This window comes from Corapipo altera, unplaced genomic scaffold, assembly GCF_003945725.1.
Source record: "Corapipo altera isolate COAL_440 unplaced genomic scaffold, ASM394572v1 22, whole genome shotgun sequence".
Lineage (NCBI taxonomy): Eukaryota > Metazoa > Chordata > Aves > Passeriformes > Pipridae > Corapipo > Corapipo altera.
This window is the reverse complement of record NW_020884886.1, coordinates 9,795,872-9,814,145: the sequence shown is the minus strand read 5'-3', so window position 1 is coordinate 9,814,145 and position 18,274 is coordinate 9,795,872. Positions and strand designations below refer to the sequence as shown.

Sequence of the window (18,274 nt, the reverse complement as noted above, 5' to 3'; positions counted from 1 at the left end):
TGTGTTTATTAGGCAACTGATCTGCCATTTTAATAGGCAAACATAATGAAGTTCATGCAAGAGATAAATTGTCCTCTCCATATTTATACATTTTCTATAATCAAATGTAGTTACTTGGTTGTTAAATAGTTACCTGGTAAAGTTGCAATAAAATTATTTTAGAATGAGCTACTAAACAAGCGGTAACACAACTGTATCTGTAAAGAATGTTCAAGGTAGATTAGTGCTAGAATCCTGGCTTATCAGAAAGAAAGATTATTGTACAGAAAATAGAGAGATTTTGATTGCTGAAAATCTAAAAATCAGCCAATGTACCATGGAGTTCTGTGGGGCAGGTCTTCATCAAACTTTCTACCAGCCTTTTTTTATCTTTTGAAAGAGATTTTTATAGAAAGTAGGAAGTCTTAAAAGGCTTAAAAGCACGTCTTTGTCATTGTTACTTGGATGTAAAACTAAAAGATGGATTGGGGTTTCTTTTCAGTTGTTGATGTCTTGTTGTACCTTTCCAGTGTAAAGTGGACTTATAGTTTTGTACTGTAACAAAGTAGTAAGTGTTTTTTACATTGAATGTAAGAATAGTTAATGGACTGGTCATCAGAGGAGTGATGAAAATTTTAAAACCCAGAATGGATCATGAATTTTTAGGGCTAAGCAGGAAATGGAAAGCATTTTCATGTTGGTAGCAGATCTGTAAATTCATTGTGTAATAATTTTTTTTCTGTTCACCTACTTTTCAGGCATTCGTTGAAACTATAAGACTGATGGATGATGAATTGCTAAAAGCTCAAACAAAAGAAAATGGTGATGTCTTTATGTGGTTAAAGCACGAAGCAACAAGAGGAAATGCAGCTGCACAGGTATAAAGTAATAAATTTCCTCTTTCTTGGTTTTAGACACACATCAGATTGTACATCTGTAGGATTAGTAGAAAAGTGCTGGAGGAGAGTGAAGCAGACAGATGTTTTCTCTTTTTACCCAGAATTAATTTTTTTTAAGAGCTTGAACTATTTCCCATGTTTCTGTCTGATAGTATCCAGTAACCATGAAAAACTAAAACGATGATGCAAGGCAAAAGGGAAGAGTCATCAAGTCTTGGCAACCTCCTTCTCTGATCCTTTTCCCTGGGTTTGTATTTGATACAGTGCAATTACTGTTGCTGATCTGAGACCAGCAGCAATACGTGTAATTCTGAGCCATTTACATGTATCAAATCTGTCTTTATCACTTATCTCTGCACTTAAATCAATCCAGACTTCTGTGATACTGACAGCTGTAAAAATATCCCTGCTGTAGATTTAATATGAGTACATTCCACCACTGGGAAGCCCTCTGAATATTTCTGACAATCAATCGTTTTCAAACTGTTGAGGACATATAACTACATATTGTTAGTACATTTGAAATGCATCTAAGCTGAAGAAGTCTGCTCCGGCAATTCCAATTTCAATACTAGCATTTATAACATTACTGCTTATGCTGTTTTCTTTTAGCAACGATTGGCTCAGATGCTGTTTTGGGGCCAGCAAGGAGTGGCAAAAAATCCTGAAGCTGCAATAGAATGGTATGCAAAGGGCGCAATAGAAACAGAAGATCCAGTGTTAATATATGATTATGCCATTGTGTTATTTAAGGTAAGTCAAGTTTCATGTTTTCACTTCAAAATAATCATTCCTATGACATGATGTTTCTAAGTTGTCTGCAGTGAAGACTGTATACAAGTGCTTTTAGATTTACTCTGAAAATCAATCACTAGACATGAAGCTAATGTTGATTTCTTATCAGAAAGGCACAACATTTTAAGAAGGACCAGTTAAAAGCAGTTTAGTCACTTTGTTCTGAGCCAGATTCAGGATCAAAATACCACCCAATTAGTGAGTCTTAATTTTTCCTAATGTCTTGTCACCTCAAAAATCCAACTAGCTAGTAGGCATAGGCCTTGGTGTAGAGATGTAGTTAAAAATTTGATCCTTTCTTAGAATGCCCTTCATTAGATCTCTGGGATTTTTTTTTAAGTTTGAATTAAATTGTCTCTTCATGCAGTTAGTTTTTCTCTGCTAGAAGCACAAGACAGCAGAGGCTAAACTGAAGCATAACCAACCCCACCTGAGTCAGATAAGGTATATCAGCTGAGCAGTGTCACCCATAAAACAGTCATGAGCACTAAAGGTTAGAGATATTAGTGAAGAACTGTTAAGTCTTCATCCCGTTTCTTTGACATTGCAGGGTTGTTCTCTACAAAATGCTTGCTTTAGTTTTGCTTGTGTTAATTTTGAGCACCCATAATCTGTTTGACCCATGTTTGGAATTAATTTATATCATAAGCATGATATCTGTGTGTTTCCTCTGGAGACACTTTGACATCGTTTTTCAGGAAAGCTGAGAGCTCTTACTGTGAGCAACCTATGCCCCTTTGAATGCTATTCATTCTTGCTTAGGTGCCAAAAATTAAAGATTTGTGGTATTATTTACCCATAAAAATCACTTGAATATGCTGGTGAAGTAATTGTTCCTAGACTGAATCACTGCGATTTTGTAAAGCTGTGAAGGAGGGATGACACAAAGCTACTTGTTTTGTTGTAACTGTTTAAAGCCAAGGGACACCTGGTAAATAATAGTATCAGTGTTAATAGACATTTTGAATGTGCAGAAGTGAATTTTTATCAGCCTGCATTTGATTGTTTCACATATGCATTTCCTAGGGCCAAGGTGTGAAAAAGAATATGAAACTTGCATTGGAATTGATGAAGAAAGCAGCAGCCAAGGTAAAATGCGATAAATATTGTATTTTAGAAGTCCTATGCCAGGTGCTAATAATAATGAACTCTGATTTATATAAAATGCCTGTTATCGTAATTCTGTGTAAATACTGGTTGCTTCTTCAGTGTCTTCACCGTGAATGGCGAAAGCCTTATTTTCCCAAATTGGGAGACTAGCTCTGTGCCTGTTCTATGATTTCTTTGAAATAGGAGAGACTACCTGTTCCACTGCCTGTTTGGGAAAGGCTTGAATAAACTGGGTGGCTTTCATGCTGTGATCAAAATTCCCTTGGCTCAGGATCTGAGGAACAGATTCCAGAAAGAATCTTAGAGATATCAGTTTCCTTACTCTCCCTGAACTCAGATACTTAGGGGTTTATGCTCCAGAGCACATTTTCTATATAAAAACAACACCATAATTATTGAAAATTTTAACTGCTTTTACCTTCAAATGGGTAAGTTAATAACAGACTGTCATACTTCCAGCCCCATATGATCCACCAGTTTGTGCAAGGAGGTGGTGACTCATTGCAACAAAAATAAAAACTGTCCCAAAAAGATTTTCTCCTCTTGATCCGTAATTATTGTTGCAAAAATGCAACTTGGTGATAACAAGTAGCAAAATCTTAAGCAGATCTGTATGATATTGGTCAAATGCAATTTGAAAGCAGCATTAAAAAGTTCTATGTTCATTGCTTTCTATTTATTCTTCAGGAAATGTTCTAGCTTAAAAGAAGTGAGTTTTTTGATTGCTAATCCTGCCAGCTGGGTTCTGGGAGTTCACAAGAATAAGTGTCCTGTTTTGTCCTTGCAGAGGAAACGGGTGAAAAATTTGTCAGAATTTATTCTTGTCAACAAGTGAAAAATCTGAATGCAGACACAGCTGAGACGAATATGATGGCACTGTAGCCTTATTCCTCACTCTAAATATGAGGCCACGAGGAAGAGTAGTGGGGGAAAAAAAGTCGGCAAACCTTTATAACCCTTAGTTTCAGAATGACCCAAAGCAGAATCAACTCTGTGACCTGAGGGTGCTCTTCTTCTTCCATCAGGGCTTGCCCCAGGCAGTGAATGGATTGGGATGGTATTACCACAATTTTAAAAGAGACTACAGAAAAGCAGCCAAACACTGGTTAATTGCTGAAGAATTGGGAAATCCAGATGCATCATACAACCTTGGTGTCCTATATTTAGATGGGATTTACCCTGGAGCACCTGGTAGAAATCAAGTGAGTAAATATTTAACAGTACTATTTCTTACAATAGGACCCAGTTTAAAAGGTTTTGCTTCATTCTTGAGATTGCTGTGTTCACTCTGCGTTGGATTTTTATACCTTTTATCACAAAGGAAGGTTTTACTGGGGGATTCAGTCAGGTTGCTTAGAGATGTTACTCAAATAGTCAAAATTATGTGCATGTGTTTGTACTCCCTTAATTTAGAAACAAAACAGGTTCAGGTTTTACTCCAGTAACTGCTTTTGCTTTCCTCCTTCTAGTGACAGCAGTCAGGAAAGATAGTGAGTGCTCTCGCTTCATGTGATCTTTTGGTTTCTCTCAGTTTTAGATTGGAAAGTATATAGGGAAAGGATTCCACAGTAACTGAAAGCAGCACAACCTTGTCCCTGAACTCATGAACAGCTATGCTACATTCACGTAGCTTCTGCGAACCTCAGAACTGCAGTGAAAGGCCTTCAATCCAGACTTGAAAATGTAACTATTTATTACAGTTCTGGTAGACTGCAGCATTTTATTTTGTCTTTTTGTGAAACAAGCCATTAACTTTTCAATATGTGCAAAATAATTTTTCCCCTATTGGGAAGGGTCTATTTTAGTTATATTTCTTTTAATTTATTTATTAATTTTAATTATTTCTTTTAATTAGTTTATGTCCAACAGCACAAATACAGTGAGGTAGGCTGTAATAAACACAGGCAGACCTCATGCTTGGAGCTAAAAGATGTTTCCAGTGTGGCCTGTGAGTTCTGAGACCTGGATAAACTCCAGATAGTGAGCATTTTTACTTCCAACAGCAGTGGTGCTCAGCAACACGTGCATCTGGCAAACACATTTTCCTTTCCCGGGGACCAAAAAAACATTTCAAAGTGAACTGATTATAAGAGTACACCTAAAAGTGCCCAGGTTTCTTTAATCACCAAAGCCAAGGGCAAGGAGAAGTTATGGCTATGATGGATACTCTGAAGTCTATGCTCAATCACAGAAAACATATATTGATGGTTAATAATTCCCTGAAATAAATTATTTCAGGCTGTATGCTGTTTTGTTTTACTTCATAGATTACAGTTTCTGAGGGTAAAACATAGAGAGCCACACAACCCTCCCACTTCTGCAGTTCTTACTTACTCAATCTGTGTTATCTTTTATAAGCCAGTTTTAAAAATTTGAGCACAGTGATTGTGCGCTACTGGACATACTGATCATTGCTGCTGCTCCACAACCATCACTTGGCATCACCAGAGCAAAAGTCCTGTTCTCCAGGATCCCTTGTTAATCTTCCTACTAGTGAATAACTAATTTTACTTCTGTCAGTGCATACAAAACTTTTATGCCACTGGGTATGCACAGTTGTGCATTTAGACACTTTTCTATTTGTCATTCCCTATATTACCAGGATATATGTTTTTCAAAACTTTTTCCAGCCTAAACTATTAAACAGTTAGAAGAAAGTGGTTAATTTCATCTAAGTACATTAAAAGTAGCTAAACTGTCTTGCCTTCATTAGCCAATTGCCTGTTTTAATTCATCTGATTAAACAAGTCCTGAGGAAAAAAAAATCTCAATAAACATTAGTAGTGCAGAGTTGCTAATTGTCTCTTGTTTCTTCACAGACAGTTGCTGCACACTATTTCTATAAAGCTGCCCAAGGAGGACATATAGAAGGGACTTTACGGTGCTCTCTGTACTACATCACAGGAAATATGGAAGACTTCCCTAGAGATCCAGAAAAAGCTGTAATGTAAGGAATGAGACCATTTACTAAATGATAATATAATTCTGATGTGACTATTGTCATTGCTGGTGGTTTTTAAGTCCATATTTAAGTCCATAGTCTAAATAAAGTCTTGTACTTCCCGGTGCTTACCTCCTTGACAAAAGGTTCTTCTACAGTAGTGTTTGATCTGCATGAGTACGTGTATTATTTAAATGACCAGTAGATTTTGAGAGATATTGAGTACTTCAAGTACTTTTTATGTTTTCCAGAACAACTTGTAGAGATTGTATCAAACAACTTGGAAATTTTGTATCTAACAAAGCCTTGCTTTTTTGGATTTTCGAGAAATGTCAGACTCCTGATGTGGTAGAACTGGTATTTTGCATGGGAAAAAGAGGCAGATAACTACTGATAACACTTTTTAACTTATGTTTGTTTTCTCCAAAAGAAATTGCCAAGAAAAACCAGGATGTCTCTAATATGCTCATAGAGATGAACAGACATCATGTTCTCATTCAGTCAGTTGTTACAAGACTTATGCAGCAATTACAATTAAATCCCATAGCTTGTTTTACAGAAGAAGTCAGAAAGTGATCCCATATCATTTTGTATTCTTTGAATCTGCTTGAGTTGGGATTACATTACTGGAGCTCAACTGTTGATTTTTGTTTGATCATTTCCACAGATGGGCAAAACACATTGCAGAGAAGAATGGCTACCTAGGTCATGTAATCAGAAGAGCCCTCAATGCTTATCTGGAACTTTCATGGTATGTTTCTCCTGTTCCCTTTTAGTTTATTTTCTATTTTTCATTTACTTATAGCATAATAAAATAATTAATATTCAGGATCACCTCAAAGGAAAAAAGAAATAGTAGCACCACTGAAATCCATAGCTAAACATCCATTGACATAAAGGGAAGGAGGAGTTGACCCAAAGTGTAATTCAACGGTTCTGACAGAATCAAGGGAAAAATAAGGAGTTTGTAAAGTGAAATAGTTGAATCAGCTGATTGTGGTTTTCAACCCGTAATATTGTGGCTTGTGAGGTGCACTGGATTAACCAGAAGAGCGCCTTTCACTTTTAACATTCTCTTTATTCCAACCTCCATATTTTGCTTTCTCTTTTCTGTATAATTCCATGTCATGAAAACTCAGTCTGCTGGATTAGATTTGTTATTTATTTTGTATATGGTTAATATTATCTTTTCTGTAAGTAAAATAGTAGGCTCCAATATCCAATAAGCCAGCCAAGAGGTTTCAAAATAGCCTCCAGGTTAATGCTGGAGGCATGAGCATCAGATACTGTATGTACAGGCATCAGACTGTCATATGTGTTTAAAACAGTGGCTCATTAATCCTGCAGTGTCCCCCTGCGAGTACTTAATTAATGTTTCAGGCTTAGGAGATCTACAAGGAACTGTCAGTGGACTGTTCTTGAGTAACCAATTCCTAGAAGTGTCTTTTTACTCAGTCCATCACAGACATTTCTCCTGAGGCTTGAGCTCAGTTTTCAGCTCTGAAAAACTCAGTAGATATTTTTGTACTATGTTCTGTTGTACGAGCCTGTGACTCTGCCCAGCTCACTTTGCAGTAGCATGAGCGTCCACAGGTAGATTACAGGTAGAGCATTAAGATTCCAGAAAGTCAGGGCTCAACAGCTAGGACAAAAAATCTGCTGGAGCACCACTTAAGATGCCAATGATTGGGAGTGTCTGGGTAGTTACTTATAAATACTGATCCTACTCATCTCTGGGTTTAGGAGTATGTTTGTGTTGAAATGTTTGCTTCTGAACAATTCTTCATGTACCTTGCATAGGTGTAAATTGTTGCACTGCCAACCAGACCAAGTAATATGTGTTCTTCAGTCATTGGTGTTTGCAGACACGTTCTGCATATCTGTCAGTACATGGTACTGGCAGTTTGATCTTCCCAGGCCGATTTAAAGGCTTTAAATGTAATTTCTTTTCTGAATTGCCCTTTGAGACCTAAGAATCAGATTAATCAATTTCCCAGTTTAGGAATCCCAAATTCTTTCTGTAGTCTCAGGTCTCCCTTGTCCTAGATGTTTTTATAGGGCAATAGTTGGGAAACAGGAGATTACACCTGCTAATTCTGCAGGAGTGAACTGCAGGAGAACTGCTTTCTCAATTTCATTTAAAATTTCTTTGCTTAAGCACCTACTCTTGAAGTCAAATGTGTATTTGACCATATTCGCTTCCAGTATAACAAGCCATTGAAACCTGAAACTTGCCATGGTATTAGCTTTGTGTTGTGGGGAAAACCATTGGAAGCATGACGCTTTAATAGGAAACTTTAGTAGGAAAAACCCACCAAGTGGGTTTTTTGTTTATCTTGTAATTTTGAAAGTACACACGTTATTTTAAAGACTTCCTCTTAATTTTAAATGTGTAGTCTTCATAATATTGTATAGATGAGTGACAGAGAATATGAGAGCTTCTTCCCCTCTAGTATCACAATACCAAATTACTATAGTGCAAATGCAGTATTAGCTTTTATTACTTGTTTTACAGTCAATGAGGTGCCGAGAGTCCTTAAAGAGACTGAGATTTGTTTAATTCACACATTCAAATATAATGAGAGACAAATCCTGTTTCAAAAAGCCCATAGTCTAAAAAGACAAGACAGAATAAGTCATATAAATAACACAGTAAAGCATACCAAAGAAGTATTCAGATGAATGTTAGACAGATACATACACAGCTAAGTTAATTATGGATTTTTTTTTTTAATCTTTTAAGAATGTTTTATCTGAAACATTTAGATAGATAATTGGGCTTAGTATCAATTCTCCTTTATCATCAGTCTGGCACTTGGAGTAAATGCACACTTGAGTTATTCTAGCTGCAATGCAAGAGGGAAAAGGCTGCAAATTCTTGAGGTCCAGCATGGCTGGTTATGCCGAGCACTGCCAGTGTATGTCGCTGTTGCCTGGGTTTCCCAGACTCTTGCTCTTAAACTTTGTACCAAGAGTTTGCTCATAGGTGATTTTATAAATTTATTTAGTTCTTTCAGGGTTTTTTTAACTGTAACTAAAATGCATGTTATTTTTGCTAGGTTTTTCATTACTTTATTTTATCTAACATTAGGCATGAAGCTCTGCTGCATTACGTTTTAGCAGCTGAAACTGGGATTGAAGTGTCACAGTCAAATTTAGCACACATCTGTGAAGAAAGACCAGTGAGTAAATGTATTATTATTATCACAACTTATTGTCCCAAAAGGAACACGTGTTAATAATAATGTGATCCTACTCTCTTACCTGTGATGTTAAAGAATCAATTATTTTCTTTAAAGGACCTAGCAAGGAAATACCTAGCAACTGATTGTGTTTGGAGATACTACAATTTCTCTGTTTCTCAAGTCAATGCCCCATCATTTGGTATGTATAAGGAATTCTTTCTCAATTTTAATTTTGCTTCTTTTTAAATTTCAAAAACTGTGTTTGTCACAACTTCTTTGTGAGTGAGCAAGTTAAGGGAAGATTAATCTCTGTTAATCGTGCATTTCCTTTTTTAATGTTTTGATAGGAATTTCAGGGGAGGAAAGGTAATTTACGTGTTGTGTTTCAGCACATCTTTTCTGAAAATTTCCTTCTTATGGCATTAAATGTGTAAAATTTGAATAAAATAAAATAAAAAAACTAAGCCTTGAGGAGGAGCTAGATATTCAGGAGTTTGAGCAGTTGACTCAGTTTAAGAAGTTTAAAGTTTAAGAAAAAAAGATAGCAGTAGACTTTAGGAGTTCCCGCTGTTTAGTTTATCGAGGGAAAATCCAAGAGCAAATATACTTCTGTATCATAATTGAGTCATGAGAAACTAATAAAGGCTAAAGGATTCCTTATCTAATTTATTACTGGTTTTTCTGTTAGGGTACAGAGTTTATCAATGTTGGCAGAGCTTACCTTGGGGAACTAAAGGATTCTCTGTTAAAAAAAAAGATCTATTTACGTATAAGTTACATTCCTCAGTTACAGGCCTCAGGCCTCCTGTGACTTTAGTAACTGAGCCATTTTGGTGGCTTTGAAAGCATTACTGAACATTTGAAAACACTGATCTGATTGTCTCACAAGAGCATTTAAATGGTTTGTAATAAGCATGTGAAAAAGTGGAGTGTAAAAATAATTCAAGCTATTTATTTAAATACACAGTGTGGAAAATTTAAATGTGTGAAAATTTAACATTGATATAGCCTGAGGCCACAGGAGCTGACAAGCCCTCTTAGCTTTCCTGAGGAGCTTGTAGGCACCCCTTAGCTCCTTAGCACCTGACTCTTTAGTAGATCCACTGGTACAATCTTACATTAGAGAAACTTCTGAAGGTCAGACTCGTGGGATGGGACTGTGATTCCATTCAAATAAAGGAGAAAAGACTTGCTGGGTTCAACAGAGGTAGAATTTTATTACTCTATCTCTTCCTTACATCAGTAAAAGAAGGGGAGTTTTATCTCAGACTGTTCTCTGCAGTAGTGGAGGATCAAATCCCCAGTGTAGGGCCTGAGATGAGGAGTCTAACCCTGGCAGTAGAGATTTCCAGGGCTACCTTATCAGTGCAGTGCAGGGTGACCTCAAATTCACTGCCTGTGTCAGAGTGCACTCCAGGCCAGGCCTGGAATGATGCCATTGATATAGTTGAGGTGATCCCTCTTCTTGATGATTCAGTACAGCATTCATGGCCTTCCACTCTGCATCTGTGCCAGCCCGTCCATGTAGCCTTTCTGTCTTTGCTGTTGGGTTGGTAACTACCTTGCTTCCTGGAAGAGCTCTGCTGTAATCCACTGCAAAAAGCAGGTGAGATTTCTAGGCAGCTGCTACAGACGCACAATGCAAGGTGTAGAAATGTTTCAACCCATTTGAGGAAAGTTTAGGTCAGATAAGTGTAGACACAGTCCTGGCAGTTCTGGGAGTTTTTAAACTCCTTAGCATAGCTTAGTGCAATGTCATGCTTGCTCCTGTCTGGGTAAGTGCCTTCTCTTTCGATGCATTTCATTACTGTGCAATATCACAGGAAGATATTTGTCAGGTATTTTCTGGACATTGATTCCTTCTAGATCATGAGAAATTTCATCCAGGATAAATATTTTCAGTGAGAGGCTAATGTAAAGTATCCACAGAGACAACCAGAGGGAAAGAGTACCTTTGTTTTTTAGTATTGTCCTTTAAATATAATTACTATTAACTTCTCCATCACATTAATAGTTGGTTAATTCTATTCCTACAAATATTCTAAAATATCTTCTACTGGTTTCTTGCACAGCTTATTTGAAGATGGGCGATTTCTACTACTATGGTTACCAGAACCAGTCTAAAGACCTGGAGCTCTCGATGCGGATGTACGCACAAGCTGCATTGGAGGGAGATTCACAGGTGGGTCTGCAGTTGTGGAGTGTTTATAAAACATTGGAGTTTAGAACAATCTGAGAATTTAGCTGAGACTGGTTCTTCTGCTTGGCTACATCTGCACTGAAGAAACCTGCTAGAATAAGTTACAATTATTTCAGAATACCTTGTGAGTCAGTAGTTGCTGATTCATGATAATAGGGGGTAAACTTAGCATAGATGGATAGTCCTAGAATTAGGCTGTTTTATCAGCTAAAGGTGAAGGGCCTAATTCAGTGCTACCTGCCTTGGCACAATTGACCCAGTTGTGACCTTGGCATTTTTGCTATTACAAGGGGATGAATTAATAGACTACTGAATTCTATCCCAGTCCTATCCCCTGCTATTTTAGGATATAAAAAAAAAGACTGACCTATTTCCCTTGGTATGTTGAGTAAATCCTTGGGTGAATTTTATTTGCCACAAAGGTTTCATCTTAAAATGCTTTATAATTAAAAGATTCACCATATCACATTACCAAAGACATGCAGTGTTTCAACACTGAGTTTCCTGTCTTCAGACCCTCCTAAACTGTCCTAGTTGTAGTATTCTGTTCTCCCTGTCCCTATGCCAGTCTCTCCAGACAGTATCCTGTATGTGAAATTATTAGAGGTAGCATAGGTGGGTTCTGTTTTGAGGATACTGGGACAAGACATTACTGCTAAACTGCCAAAGGAGAGAAGAGGTGCATGAACAATTACTATAAAGTATGAAAGCCAAACTGATGGGGAATCCTGTAATATGTCTCATGTGTGTTCATTTTCACGGCTCTGAAGAGACAGAGGGATGCATAAGACTTGTCCAGGTAGGCAAAACTGTAAGACTAAGGACGTAAATTGTCTGGAGGAAATTTTCGCTCTCACTTTCACTGTTCAAATGCTGTTGATCTGTGGAGCTAGCTGGAGGGGAATTGAACAGAACAAGAATCCATTTCTGCTTTCAGTCTGTATTTCTATAGTAGATAAAAGATGACAGTTTGATATAGTGACTGTGTTTAAAGAGCAACTAAAAACTATAAAGCTTATGTCTTTTTCCAGATGGTTTCTATGAAAATAGTGTCACAACATCTAAATGCTTCTTTTACGTTTTCAGTATTTACCTGCGTATATGGTTAGGAGAAAAGGGTCTCATAATTATTCAGTGAATATCACATTATATTCAATTAATTTATGAAGACAGTTATAATTATTTAGATTCTTGATGTTTAGATATACACATGAAAATTTGATGGTTAAAAAGTGTGCATGCTTTTTTTGCTGGTAGGGTTTCTTTAATTTGGCCCTTGTCGTAGAAGAGGGCAACTCCATACCTTCCTACATTCTGGATCACTTGGAAATTGATCAGGCATTGCGTTCTAGTAATACATCACTTCTTCAGGAACTTTATTACAGGTGAGTCTTTTTCCCCTTTAATCAGCATCTTCTGATTTTCCACATAAGTAACATTTACTCTGGAGAACAGCAACTCCTGTAATTATTAACTTCGTTCATTTGTATGATTTAAGGCAGGTTAAGGTCAACATACTTGAAATGCTTAAATTCCCTAAATATGTTTCAGTTTATGCCTGTTAAAGAGACCTGATTATATGTGGTTACCTGGAATAGCAGGGACTGGATTTAATGATCCAGGAGGTCTTTTCCAGTTCAATATATTTAAGTTCCTAAATTAGGCACTTGTGGTTTGTGTGCAGTTCAAACCAACATTTCAATGATAAATACAGCGTAATTTAATACAGAACTTTAAAATGTGTAAGGAAGGAAGCACTCCTTCCTTAATGATTCTGCAAAGATGTTCCAGCCTGTTACAGAGCACTAGATTTCTGAGAAGGGTACAGGTCTGCTGCCTGAACTACCTGTGCCAGCACTATTCATGCACAAACCACCTAGTGAGCTCTGGTTCTGGTACAGAACTTGAGTTTCCTTTATCCGGGTAAAGCAACATGTGTTGGAAAGCACAGTGGGAATGGGAAGCTTAAACTTTGGTGGATTTGCCTTTCAAATATTTAAAGAAGGAGAAGCTAATGTTTAATACCTGACGCTGTAAACCAAGAATGAGTGGTTTGTCATCTGTTTTTCTACTGAGTGTTGTGTGACCCCAAAAAAGTGAAGATGGTACCAACATTAAAACCTCATTTGTCTATTCACCAAAATCTGCTGAAATTGTTCTGCACTGCAGTTAGCCTGAACTTGTACCCTAAATTACTTTCATTCCATATGAGACTGCTGGTTAGATAAACAAGGGTTCTGGACCATCTGGGATTGTAAGCTTGAGTCTGAATTCTGCTTTCACTTGAGCTGAATCCATCTGCTTTGTTGCAAGAATAATTCCAGAGTTGACAGTGCTGAAGGGTTTTTCCATCATCATACACTTTCATCCAGAAGGGCATGTACTTTTATATATTTATATTTCTTAAATATATATAAAATATATATATAATTTAGAACTTTATAACTACATTATATGTATATTTATAATAAAATTTATAGAGAAAATGTATATTTCTATATATACACACCCCACCCCTCCTTTCTCAGTTGGTAAAAAGAGTCAATTGAAGTTTAAAATAGGTGCCTGTGATTTAACTTTCTTAACTCCCCTAGTAGGTAAAGTCCTAATTGAGAGAGCTGCTCAGCTCACCCCACAGGAGGTACCTTGTGCTAGTCAGCTAAAGCACTCTTCAAACTCTAACTGCTTGTACTGTCATACTCCATTGTCTCTAAAGGAGGTTTAGGCACCAGCATCCTGCTTAGGCAACTAAATTTTGTACATATAGTCTTAAATCAAGTCCTACTGCTGTTGACTCACATTAGTAGAACTTGTACTCTGACTGCGTGGCAAGCATAGCTTGGATGCTTAGACCCATTGCTGACTAATAAGACCATAAAAAATACACTCCTAGGGTAAGGTATTCTATGCTTAATAAATCTAATCTGGAATTTCTCTGAATTTTTCTTCACCATCTGTGAAGTAGTGATGATGATATTTATTTGTTTTTCTGGGTTACTGAGGTTTTCTGCAAACCCATTGAGATTCCCAGATGACTGATACCACAAAATTGTAGAGGAGGACTAATGAGTTGTTTTAATCTTCTTCTTGTAGGTGTTGGAATAGTAGTAACCAAGAATCAATTAGTCCATGCTCATTAGCATTGCTTTATTTTTACATGAGAGTTGTCTGGAACAATATTTTACAGTCTACTCTGGTATGTATTGCTCTTTTAATACATGTACAGTTCATTTGGAACACTGTCTTGGCTTTGCACTGCTCTAATTATGTTTTTAAAATTACTGTCACAGATATACTTCATGGGAACCTTTCTTTTATCGATTCTTGTTGCATTTGCAGTGCAGTCTTTTCAGTCATTATCTGGTAAGTATGTGTCATAGTAAAATTGAAGAAAGAGGAGTGATCTTTTTATTTTGGAAAAAACTTCAAAAATAAAAGCAGGAATTCTAGGTTTGAGAGAGGTACCTCTGAACAGTAGCTTCTTTGACATGCAAGTCATTTTTTTATTGTTGAAAAGGGGGTGGATGAAGCAAAGCTTAGTTCTAAGGTTTCTGGAGAATTTCCCTTGATAGAGAAGGTGGTTAATAAAAACATTAAGTGCATGAGATTATTTCCCATCTCTCAGCATGCAGTATTGTTAGAGTAATTATATGACTTTGATTTCGTCCGTTCGGAGAAAAACTATGGTTCCAAGAGCTGGTGCATTGGAGTAACTTAGGAAGAGTCAGTTCAGCCTTTTCTGGCCAGTAACAGAATCAGTAAATGCATTTAGTCAGGAGTTGCAGACTTCTCCTGTCCTAAATTAGAAAGTTTTGCTCTATGTTGTCTTTTCTGGTGGGATGGAGAATATTAAGGGACAGAAAATCAAATGCCAGACTTCAGTCTGTTGACACTCATATCACTTTTTTACCACATTGAAAGAGGTATCAGAGACAAAACAACATTGCTGAGGAACGGGGAGAAAACCCCTACCATCACATACAAAAATGATGAGGAATCATCTAAAAAGCACTTTCAGCTTCAATCAAGTGTTTCAATTCAAATCACAAGACTTGTTCTCGATAAGGAAATTGTGAAATGAATATGACCAGTTATGAAAATAATTTCATTCATTAAATAAATTTTTTTGCATTGTGTTTTAACCCCAGTAGGCAGCTTAATCCTATGTTAGAAAATAATGTTTTCTGACATATTTCTGTAATAAAATACAGAAAAATTTACTTTCACATTGACAACCTAAACCTATAGGAAATAGTATTAAAAAACCCAACACCATTAAATCAAAAGATTATTTGAATTAAGACATGTAGCTGTGAGTAATATGCTGAATATGGAAGTAATTCTGAAATCCTGCTTTCTTTTCTTACTAGCTATAATTTATGTAAGTTGGGAATCATGCAACGTATGTATAAAGTATATAGTTAGATATTCTTCTTTCAATATTTCCTAACCTTTGAATATTATCTTTATATGTAACTTTATATCCACATAATATTTAAATATTGATTAATAGACTTCCTAGGCACAGTGGGGTATTTTTTAATAATTTCTTTTGACATTTTTCTGAAGCCCGTAATTCTCCTGGAAGAAGATCAGAACCGTTGTCAGATGATGCCCCTTCTTCCTCAGGGAATAGCAACGAGGATACTGCCAGACTTGTACAGCAAGATGAAACTACTTTTTCGAATGATTTAGTACAGCAGGAGTCAAACCCTCAGAATCCTCTTGTTACAAGCTGAAGCATAGTTTTCTTAAGGTTAACATCCATTGGGAAGATGGGATATGAACAACTACAAATCTAAGAACTGGCAACCAACCCTGTACGTGACATTAATAATGCAATCCAACAGCTGAACTTGTAGGGAAATTCACTGATCTGATTTCTCTGTTATAGAGGAAAACCATCCCTATAATTTATTTAACACTCCAAACAGATAATGCAGAGTATCTCACTATACCAAACACATGATCATACTGTATGTCATTGAAGGACCTGGAAGGAAATATGCAGAGTCTTTGCCTAATTGAAGAATGAGCAAACATCGCACAGGTTTTGATGAAGAAGTTTTACTTACACATCTAATCTCTTATTAAATTGCCTTTACTGCATTTGAACTTATTTGTTGGTCAAGTTACCAAAGTTTTCCAAGTTGGAATCATGGAAATTACGTAAAAGTGAAACCCAGTGACCAGCACTTTCCAAGTTCTGTGGCACACCGGCCAGGACTTTAATACATGCAATGGTAACATTTAGGGGGTTTGTATTTTATATTGCATCCTATTTCTTCTATGCGAAAAGTGTTTTATTTTGAAAGAAAACACACCAGGAATATTTGCAATATGGTCATAACATAGTAGTTCTGCTGGCTAAGCCCTAGTCAAAATTTTACAAGCATCAGCTATTCCCTGGTGGACACAACAGAATATTTCCTTCCCTGCCAAGAGCAACTGATTAGAGCAAGTAGCTCCCCTAATGAATAAATAAAAGAACATTTAAGTGTGATCAGGTGACGCAAGTTGGACAAACATTTTGGTTTTGGATTCTTCCATAGATAACACTGGAAAGGATTTATTTTGTGTTTTACAGTAATTCTTAAAGGCACCTATTTAATTTTATAAATGTTGGATGGGATAAATGGATAACATGTATGGAGTGCAAATACCTTCTGTCTGATTTAAAGCTATCTGTAAAGTGGCTATAGGAAAGGTCTAACCTTTATAGCAGGTGTGCAATCACCTCTGCAAAATGATGTAGATCACAGACTAAATTGCATCAATCTATGCATTATTGAGGGTTAAATCCACTCGCCTTGCACTACATTATCTACTCTTGTAAATAAAAATATTTTTCTAATTCAGCCTGTATGTGGAAGAATTTCTTTTAAAGCACCAGTCGGATGAAATAGTTGCCAGTTCTCCAGATCATTATTTACGTGTCTGTTTTCTTAGCTGCAAATGGGACAATCAGCTGCACTTTATTTGAGGAATGCAGTGTTCTCACAGACCAGATCTGGAAGAGTTTTTGTTTTGTTTTTCAAGCGAGACATAGGAGGTTTCAGTCAAAAAGGATTGATTGAAAAGGAAAAAAAGCTCTGACCTTCAAGAGAGATTCATATACATACATACATACATACATATATATATATATATATGTATATATATATAAAAGTGTCTGTACACACGTATCATCAGGGCATGTTTCACTTGCTGAAAACTGAAAATTCCAAAATGTTGAGAGAAGACTCGATGCTTTGAGGCAGAAGTTCTGTTGACAAATCATGGGAAAAAAATTAAAATATTGAAGCCCCCTCCTTCCTCCAGCTAAGAAAGTAAATTATGGGCCATGGTACTGAGTTTTTCATTTATTTGATCAAGAACTGTGCAAAGAGTACTTTTAGTTCTTAGTAAAGTTGTAGATACATCTTTTGTTCTTTTTATGTATAGGTAGGTATTTTGATGTGTTACAAAGGAGCTTGACTTTTATATACTAAGTTGTTGTTGACTTGCTGGGGTTAGATGCTGTGCTTTTGATATCCATTGCAAATGGATTCCCATTATTTTTTAGTCTGTTTTGAGTTGCAAAATTTGATAAATTTAATTACTTCAAATTCCTTAACACAAATGTATGGATATTTATCACCTAATAAAGAAAAGCAGTATGCATCTGTATTAAAACTGGGACAGGTTTAGATGGTAAACCCTGAAGTATTGCGGAAAGTCAAGCATAGCCCTTGAAGACAAGTAGACAATTGTCACAACATAGTCATGGTGTTAGGTACCAAATGGCAAGTAGAGCTAAATGGTCACAAAAAACTATTTGGACATGCATATGGCAAATCTTGCTTGTAGTTAGCTACATATGCAAGGTGTATTTTACTACAAATGTCACATGTAGCAAATTTGAAGCCCCTGGTGAAATATTAATCCCATGGGAGTTTGTCAGTGGTGGTGGTGTTATTGCAACTCATGTTTTGCAATCCAGGAGTTTAGATTGTGTACATACAGGTTAGAGTTAAGTGTTAGCAGTCAGGCTGACTCCATTTTCCTCTCCAAAGCCAATGTTCTCTAGTAATTAACTAATCTGGGGACGTCTGCCAGAAACATGATTTCACATCTGTATTTCAGAAGGCAGTTGCTGAAGCTGCAATATATTTCTTGACGCCAG

General features: G+C 36.6%; 1 protein-coding gene across 1 annotated transcript in view; it reads left to right on the top strand.

Moving 5' to 3' along the window:
• The window catches only part of SEL1L3 (SEL1L family member 3), a 33,897-nt gene extending 16,930 nt beyond the window's left edge, over positions 1 to 16,967 (top strand). The window contains exons 12-24 of the mRNA XM_027642928.1: positions 738 to 857; positions 1,491 to 1,631; positions 2,700 to 2,762; positions 3,809 to 3,985; positions 5,603 to 5,730; positions 6,392 to 6,475; positions 8,816 to 8,906; positions 9,024 to 9,108; positions 10,982 to 11,091; positions 12,367 to 12,494; positions 14,203 to 14,305; positions 14,400 to 14,472; positions 15,679 to 16,967. Coding sequence (XP_027498729.1) covers positions 738 to 857; positions 1,491 to 1,631; positions 2,700 to 2,762; positions 3,809 to 3,985; positions 5,603 to 5,730; positions 6,392 to 6,475; positions 8,816 to 8,906; positions 9,024 to 9,108; positions 10,982 to 11,091; positions 12,367 to 12,494; positions 14,203 to 14,305; positions 14,400 to 14,472; positions 15,679 to 15,848 — 1,473 coding nt within the window. The 3' untranslated portion in view covers positions 15,849 to 16,967. The remainder of the gene's footprint in view (positions 1 to 737; positions 858 to 1,490; positions 1,632 to 2,699; positions 2,763 to 3,808; positions 3,986 to 5,602; positions 5,731 to 6,391; positions 6,476 to 8,815; positions 8,907 to 9,023; positions 9,109 to 10,981; positions 11,092 to 12,366; positions 12,495 to 14,202; positions 14,306 to 14,399; positions 14,473 to 15,678) is intronic.
• The last annotated feature ends 1,307 nt before the right edge of the window (positions 16,968 to 18,274 follow it).